Source organism: Polypterus senegalus, chromosome 2 (assembly GCF_016835505.1).
Source record: "Polypterus senegalus isolate Bchr_013 chromosome 2, ASM1683550v1, whole genome shotgun sequence".
In the NCBI taxonomy this organism is placed as follows: domain Eukaryota; kingdom Metazoa; phylum Chordata; class Cladistia; order Polypteriformes; family Polypteridae; genus Polypterus; species Polypterus senegalus.
In genome coordinates this window covers 160,985,173-160,994,368 of record NC_053155.1, presented here as the reverse complement: position 1 = coordinate 160,994,368, position 9,196 = coordinate 160,985,173, and the positions used below count along the sequence as shown (strand labels likewise).

General features: G+C 37.1%; 1 protein-coding gene across 1 annotated transcript; it reads left to right on the top strand.

The window, feature by feature from the left end:
• Positions 1-1,692: 1,692 nt before the first annotated feature.
• Positions 1,693-5,195, top strand: trim13 (tripartite motif containing 13). The gene is made up of 2 exons (XM_039744889.1): positions 1,693-2,191; positions 2,901-5,195. Exon 2 carries the CDS (start codon positions 2,923-2,925, stop codon positions 4,117-4,119), a length of 1,197 nt encoding a protein of 398 aa, XP_039600823.1. The 5' UTR covers positions 1,693-2,191; positions 2,901-2,922; the 3' UTR covers positions 4,120-5,195.
• Positions 5,196-9,196: the final 4,001 nt, after the last annotated feature.

The window sequence follows — 9,196 nt, the reverse complement described above, 5'->3', positions numbered from 1 at the left end:
ATGTTCAAAGCTTGGTAAGGGTAGGAACCACATAAATCAATGTTCAGTGAGAGTGAGGCAGCACTACAAGGGCAGTACAGGATACGGTGGGCTTGAAAAGCCAGCCAGAAACATAGCCTTCAATGGGGGTACTTAAAACACATCTGTAGCACTTAGCTCCTGATGTGAGCTGTTCATGCAGTTCAGCATTTTACTCTGGAATTGCTGGAAAAAAAGCATGATGTATGCCATTATTCCAAAATCCCCATTCATGAAGCATTCTGCATTTACTGGCCAGTGGTATTTTTTTAAGAGCTGGAACAAATTACTGTGTTGTCCATAGGCACTACATGGCTCTGAACAGTACATAAATTCGACTAAAGTCTTTTATCCTAAAAATAAAATGTATGAAGGTAACACATTAGGTTTTTTTTATATTACTAACATCTTAGATTTAATGGTAATACAGGTAATCCATTTTTTCACTCATTTTCGTATATTAAGTGGTAACAGTAGTGCCTCATTAACATTTTAAAGCCCTGGCAACATTGGTTGACATATCTCATTGGTTGGTTGTAAACTGTTTGTATTGTTGGTACAAGCAGCATGGTAGGCACTAATCATTCCCCAGTGTGTCCCCCAAATCTCAGTACTGATAATCTCACCCTAGTTTTGCTTAGAACCAGATTAGAAGCAAAGCAATTGGCATAAAACTGTGCTTTAGAAATCAACCATAACTCATTATAAACAATGAGCAAACTAAAGGAACATGACACATAGTAGAATTTAAAAGCACTACTAGATAATGTAAACGTCAAATTACTCTGGAGAGACCAATCAGTACTTAAAAGAGGTTGAAAAAGCTGAATTAATATAAAAGACTGTCAGATTCTATGACTACAAAAGATTTGTGGCTTTTATTTTTCAGTGCAGCAAACACATAACTTACAAAGTAGTCGCAATGTGTTCACAATCAGGCACTCCTTGCTCAATATGACAATATGATTAACAAGGATTTTCTAGTTTATTTATGTGATATTACTGTAAAGTTTGTATAAACTGTATATCCTAACATGTGAAATATACAAAATAATTAATAAATAATAATTAATTACCTGATACAGTACAATTCAATGCCTTCTGTCATTAATGTCACAATACACATTAATGAAAATAATATACAAAACAATAAAATACCCAATTGTCTCAAGGTGTCCACTCAATAATAAATCCATGCAGCAGAAGTTTTAAATTACTGTATTTCATATTAAATGTCCATTCAATTAAATAAATAAATAACCTACAAATGTTTTCCCCAATATTTGAATTTAAATGGCATATTCATGTTTCTGAAATAATTTAGGGTGTTGTACCGTGTTAGCCATTATGAATGTTGAGAAAAGCCAAGCAAAATGACACCTTTTATTGGCTAACTAAAAAGATTACAATATGCAAGCTTTCGAAAGTTATCCAATAAAAGGTGTCATTTTGCCTGGCTTTTCTCTACATGAAATAATTTACTAACAGTGTCATCCGCTTACACCAATATTGTATATATAATATATATACGCACACATAATTATCTTTATTATTAAATAAATAAAATCATTTGATACATCCGCTCGGTCGTGAAGGGTGACGTCATTTCGGAGGGGTGTGTCAAACGTCCCTCACGCTATTAGCCATTGGTGGAGCAGGTTAAAGGTCAAGGATGCGTCCTGGCTGTAACTATGGTGGCTTATGCTTTATATTTCGTAGCGTTATCCTAATTATTATCCAGTTAGACGATGTAGCGTAATAACGCATGCGGCCTTCTTTTTAAACTTTCCAGTCTTATTAAAAGGAGCGCTGGCAGAAATCGGTTTACTTTGTGTTGCGTTATTGCAGCCATTCGATCTTGAGCCGCAGCGAGCCGTTGTTGTTCCTTTTATTTTTGTAAACTGATTCCCTTCAGTAGTTTTTTTTTTTTTTTGGGGTCAGGCTTTGAAAATTGACATGCAACTAGCCAATTAGAACGCTCTATCCAGGGTTGAAAACACCCATAGTTCCGATTTTTGATACCCCGCCTTCCCTGCTCAGATTTGTTTTTGATTCACAAATTGACCTTTCACGTCTTAAAGCTGGAATTTTTTTAACCCAGGAATATGGCTGCAAGACTAAACTCGAAGAAGCACCGTAACTGTTTTTTTTTGTCGTGCGTTGCACGCAGCTGGTGAGTAAGAGGGGGCTGTTCGGGCTAAATTCCTGTTTTTAGTCTGTACGTTTTATTCTGGGCATTGTATCACACACCACCACAGGTGGGTAAACTGTGTTTGCAATAAAATTAAACATAAAAGATTATGTAAGTGTTTTTTTTTTTAACTGGACGAAAATGCTACTGCTTCGTGAGCAATTTCTTTTGAATTATTTACTGAGATTTATAGTTTTTGACTCAGTTGTCCGATGTCATTTTCAGGGCTTATTAATGGCAAAATTCACTCTGTTAAAAATAAAAATCACATATGTAATAATATAAAGCTTTCAGCAGATACCAAAGACGTATGTTTTTCGGATCTGGGGCGGTTGTGAGTGGGGTTGTTCAGGAAGATCAGGAGTTTAAGCCCCATGAAGCCTGTGCCCTCACGACGCCTTTGCCTCTCTGTAATTTTTCCCGCAACTGAAAATCTTATATTACTATCATCAGCGCTGATGAGTCGATTTTTAACACTTCATTTTAGCTGAAACGCAAAACCTAAATTGTTTATACGTGGTAAAAAAATGGGAAAAGGCATTACAGTATTGAAACTAAAAGTACATATTAAACACTTCATATTGCAGTTTCTTAATTCTAAAGTAAATTCTGAATTAAAATTTAGAAGAAAACCAATTCCACTAGACAGGCGTGACATCTCTTTTTGTTTTTCTTTCTTCTCCCTATACAGAGCTGACTTAATGGTATAATCCATGGATGTGTTTGAAGAAGATCTTACCTGCCCCATTTGCTGTTGTCTGTTTGATGACCCACGAGTTCTTCCTTGTTCTCACAACTTTTGTAAGAAATGCCTGGAAGATATCCTTGAGGAAAACCGAACTGCTTTCCACAAGTTACCATTTAAGTGTCCAACTTGCCGCAAGGAAATCTCAACTGCTTTGAATTTTATGCAGATCAATTATGTACTGAGAGCAATTGTAGAGAAGTATAATCAACTTAAAGTAACTCCCAAGATGTCTTTGTGTAAAAAGCATACCAGCCAGCCACTTAACATTTTCTGTTCCACCGACCTCAGGCTAATATGTGGGTTTTGTGTAACTATGCCAGAACACAAAGGGCACACATTTTGGTCCATTGAAGAGGCCTGTCAACAAGAGAAAAAGGCCTTTGTAGTACTTTCCTGTCAACTGACGAGCTGGCACGCTACTGATGTCAAGTCTTGCTTAGAGAGGCTGGATACGGGTAAAAAAGAGGTGTTGCAGCTAGTTTCCAAGGATGCAGAAAGGGTTGCAGAATATTTTAACAGATTAATTCAAACTCTTGAGCAAAAGAAGAATGAGATTCTTTCTGACTTTGAAACGATGAAGCTAGTGATAATGCAGACTTATGATCCTGAAATAAACAAATTAAACAAAGTGCTGGAAGAGCATGCAAGTGCTCTTCACATCATCAACTCTTTCACTGAAACGGCAGATTCCTTTACATTTTTACTGAAAATGCAAGATATGCGAGAGAAACTGACTAGAATTCAGGAAGTTACTTTGCCTTCTCATGGTGATACAGGTGCACATCATCTTATGAAAAGCTTTGATACCAAGCAGTGGGACAATGTAAAACTCAAAGACATTGATAAGCTTGCTGCTCCTCATGAACAGTGTGTGTTTCAATTTACAAAACAAAAATATAGTTGGGTTTTTTGGAGTTTTGTTTTTTGTGCCAGTTTGTTTATGATCTTAATGATGATGGAGTTCTTCAACATTTCAGGATTAGCAAAAAGTTCCTTGAACATTTGGAGGTCTATTTTCCTAAATTCTGAATTAACAGATTACATGGGAAGGTGCTGGAGTGAACTTGAAAACTTCAGTTTACTTTTTTATGACTATTTTCAGGAAAGCAAACTAATTGTGCTTAACCATGTAGCAGAATTTGTTTGTTACTATAGATTATAATGAAACAAATGTCTCTGGTATGTACATGCAAAAACTGCACTGCTAAATTAATGTATTATGTAAACATTTTTAATATTACAGATAAAATATGATTACTAATTAATAGTCACCATGCCACTCTAATGGAATAAATTGGTTTGCAAAGCTGATTTCATATTAATGAAATGCTGTTTCAGTTGGTAATTTTCCATGGTATACCATGCATGTAAATTAATTTAAGTTAGTGTTTCTGTTAAAAAGAGGGTAGAAGACATGGTCATACTTTTAAACAATGCAAATGTCTTAGAAACTATGTAACCCAAATTTTGGCTTTCCGATTCCAAGTATATCAGATAAATATTCTATCTTTGCTTAACCAAATTTCACTTTACTTTGGATAACACTGCATTACATGCAATACTCCTCATGTTAACAATGTTGGGAAAGAGTCTGAATTATCAACAAATAATTCAACGATACCCTATTCAATTTCTAAATAAAAAAATTAGTTGTATACACTGTTTTTTAAAATGTTATGCCCATACCAAGAGACCCTGACCTTCAAACCAAAGAGGAGAAGCAACGGAGATGTAGCAGGAGGTCACAAGACCTTCTGCCTGATAGGAAGCAGCCCATGGTCCCAGGTTAAGAGAACAAAGGCTTCTTTGGAGAACTGGCCCTTTACAGTCTACTAAGTGTTCAGAGCCTGCTAAGAATAATTTCAGCTTGATATCGGAACTTATCCAGCGAGGAGGATTTCAATACCCCTCAAGCCAGTCATCATTGAATTTGGCCTTGTGAATGATGTGGGACAAAGGCTCAGCAGAGAAAGGAAGAACCAGTGCTTTGGTGTGATGTTTTAATATTTCAACAGACAAACAGTACAGATATCCTAAAGGTAAACCCAGAAGGGTAGGAGCACTTTTGTTTATATTCTGCATACTTAGTTCTTTTAAGTTTTGTCTTATTTGGCTCTATTCTTTGGGTAGAGTCTAAAATAGGCATATTAACCCTGCTTATGCTGTGCTCCATGCTGTGTCATCATACTCAAGAGTAATCCCAGAAGGGTACTCCTTTGCCCTTTTGTAAAAAAAAAATGTACAATTTAAGTAACTAATTTTTTTAAAATTACCATCTGTACATATTGCCCACAAATTAGTAACAAAAATTGTAATAAAATGTATTCTTCTGTCAAGTGTTGATTTCACTCCTGAACCCCATGCTGCTGGGACAGAATTGTTTTCAATAAATAATGTTCATGGAACATTGTGTTGTTAGCATACTGTATATGACCATCAACATGCAGACTGTTCAAACCCTTTGAACCCTTCCTTGTGTTCCTTAAATGCACACATTTTCCATCAGCAGACATACTATTCTTAGCACTAAATCTGGACAAACCAAAAATGTCAATTGCTTCTGAAAACATGTTTGTTATATGTAAAGAGATTATACAACATAGCATGTTTTTCGTCTTTTAACTATTATAATAATTGTTTATTTTGTAATTCTTTTATATTGTGCTTTTTTTACCAGTTGAAATCTTTATATCTTGATTCTTTTACCTAGTTTTCTTTAATCCCTGATCCTGTGTGAATGCTGCCTATTCATTTATGAAACTAAAGAAATGCCTGAAATGGTGGGAGATACTGTATGCAGTAGACTTTGTAACATATAAAGATTCAATTTTTTAACACTGTTTGAAGACTATAAAAATTTTGTTAATATTTTCCCTCCTATTATATGAAGCAGTGCTCACAAAAAAAAAAACAGGACAGAAATTGTTTAATTTATTTACATTTTACTAACAAAATTCTCAACCCTAGTCCAGGTTGGCAGCAGAAACAATCCAGCAAAGTGTACTTAATTTCCCCCAAAAGAGAAAATTAATTTTCATATTGTGGTTTGCAATAAGATGGCTCTTGGATGGAAACTAATTTAAAAGTGGTCATTTAAAATCATTCTGTCCATCTGCTGAACCAGAAGAAATGTTTAGGATTTTTGGGAGCCAGAGTTGGAGCCTATCATTTAGGATTGGACACAAGGCACGAACTGCAATATTGGAATACCTCGTGAAAACCCACACATCTAATGAGAGAAAGTGCAAGTTACACACAAAATTGTGGCAAGGTTGACAGTCTGTCCTGGCTGTACCCTCTTGCCAGTCTGATGTCATAAATGGGGCAAGGGTTCCATTCAGACTAATTTTCTGATCACAATTAAACATGCTGCCATTTCCCAGTTTTGCATTTATTGTTCCAATCCAAAAATATTACACAAGGTTGTTTTTTAAATTTGCATTTTATAGGCCTGGGCCATTATATCTTATCTGAGCTTACAAACCAAAGCGCACATTAAGATCTCAAGATGACGGTCTGCTTATGATTCCAAGGATTAATAAAATAACAGTGGGAGGTCAAGCTTTTAAATACAGGACCCCTAAACTGTGGAATGGTCTGCCTACTACTATAAGAGATGCCCCTTCGATCTCCGCTTTTAAATCCCAGCTGAAGACTCTCTACTTCAGTTTAGCATATCCTTAATAGAGCTGCTGATTAACTGTACAGAGTGTGTCTCTGTTGTTAGTCATTAGCACTAAAACATAAGTAGCATGATAGTTATAATTTACTTACCCTCACCTATTCTGTTTCTCTTCTCGGTACCCAAATGTGGCACTTAGTGCCATGTCCCACCTGCCAAGTTGTTTTGCCTGCCTAAGGTAAAGTCATCCCTGACGGAGGATTGCAGGAATCGTGGGGTAGAGGGGTCCTTTCATTGGACTGGCTGGCCCAGCACTGTTTCAGCCATGGAATGGCCAAATGGGGGAGGCAGCTTGATAGCTGAGGTCTCCAGGACTCTAAACAAATCCAAATCATATTATATGATATCATCTACTGTTAAATTCTGATCTGTACTTGTAAATTTTTTATTTTTATACTGTATTGAGGATTTGTTCTGCTCTGTGTATTGTATTGTATTGACCCCCTTCTTTTTAACACCCGCTGCACGCCCAAACTACCTGGAAAGGGGTCTCTCTTTGAACTGCCTTTCCCAAAGTTTCTGCCATTTTTCCCTAAAAGGTTTATTTGGGAGTTTTTCCTTGTCTTCTCAGAGAGTCAAGGCTGGGGGGCTGTCAAGAGGCAGGGCCTGTTAAAGCCCATTGCGGCACTTCTTGAGTGATTTTGGGCTATACAAAAAAAAAAAATTGTATTGTAATATCCACGCAAAAAGTGATGCTTGTGGTTAGATCTTTATACAGTTCAATGTTCTAGAGATGCTTTAGGTATTTTTTTTTAATTTTATTTGTCAGCAGTAAATTTTCTTTCTTACATTTCTTAGTATACAGTGGTGCATATGTATTAATACCTTGCCAAGCAAAGTAAATGCATTGCTTATGGTTCTTACACTAATTCTAACTCATTAACGTAAGATGAAGGGAGGATAATTAGAACTACCTAAACATAAAACAATATACCAGTCAATAGGTTACAGTTGAAAGACAGACAGTATTGACAATTTATTGGGGAATTTCAAACTACTAGTAAAAATTTTTTTTCAGTTACAGAACAGGTAGTTTTAATCTATTTATTGATTTGCATTGAACAAAACAGTTACTCTTTCTATTTATATTCCAAGTTAAGACTGCTGAAGCATTGAATCATTAACCTTAATTTTAGTAAAACAACCTTATTTCCACTGTTTGTAATGCAATCTCATTCTCTTGGTCAATATCCAAAGCTTGTTTTCATCGGTGAGGAAAGGGGCATAGACTGACCGGTAAGTTGCAACCTTTTGTGTGTGGAGTTTGCTTCTGTTTTACAACAGCAGTCTGGTACATCATTTGTACAAGTGCAGCTTCTCCACAAATTCATTGGTAATCTTATGGTCACCTCCACTCACCTAACACTGCACATACGGCTATCACAGAGCACCAAAACTGAGGGGAAAATCTGATGCCACCTAATGATTTATAAAGACATTAAAAGTGCATTTTCTAAATATGTGCAGTGTGTTCTGCCATGCTTTTGGTTTGTAAATGTACTGTTTATTATTCTTTGGCCATTTAGTTACAAGTGTCTAAATGCATGGGAATTCCTATCATCTCCAAAGTAGTCATCCACCACCAAACTTGCCATTTCTTGTATTTTGGCACAGTGCTTCTGCATTGGCCCAAAAGATGTTTTGTTACAGTAAGTCCTTTGTCATTGCAAATCACCTGTCAAAGTAAATAGAGCTACAACTTTGTAACACAGATTCTTCAAACCTAGAACACAGGTATATTATTAATTTATAAATATGTAAACATTAACATCAAAAATTATTGAAATCAATTTAGCAATTTATCTTGTGGCGAGTCGCTGGGGCTATGACCTGGCCGGGACGCCTAGAAGGACCGAGGGGTGGCATGTACGTCCTCCGGGCCACGAGGAGGCAAGCGCCCTGGAGCAGAGGAGGACCACGGGAAAAGAGCAAGGAGGCTCACGCCTATTGGGACCTGTGGCCACTGCCAGGGGGCGCAACGAATCTTAGAGGGCCGGGGAATGATCTACTTCCGCCACACCAGAGAAGATGGAGGGATGCCCGGAGTGCTTCCGCGTGCTCTCCTGACACTTCCGCCACACCAGGAAATGTCATCAGAGGGAGCACCTGGAGCACATCCTGGTGAGAATAAAAGGGCCCGCCTTCCTACAGTCTGGGAGCTAGAGTCGGGAGTGGGAACGGGACAAGGCTTCCGTGGAGAGAGGAAAGGCAATCCAAGAACAGAGAGACAGAGAAACCTGGAGGAGTGGTGATTGGTGTTTGGAGAGCAGTGTGCTGTGCGGAACTGTTGTGAAGAGAAGAACTGTAAATAAAACATGCTTTTTATAAAGATGCAGTGTCTGTCTGGTGGCGTTCGGTCATGTCTCACAATCTATATAATCCTACAAATGCATTATTTCTTGTCATCATTAAAATTATACCATCTAGACAAGAATTTTTATGACATGAGTTTAATGTGCTCAACTTAGTGACACGTGTCACTGAGTCTTGTAAAAGAGAGCCAGGCTTAAGAATGTCTCGGAGATTAATCATTGGATCAGGAAGCATGTAGTTTACA

Bases quoted from the DNA above. Each gene is read 5' to 3' on its own strand.
- trim13 (XM_039744889.1), top strand. From the start codon at position 2,923: ATGGATGTGTTTGAAGAAGATCTTACCTGCCCCATTTGCTGTTGTCTG.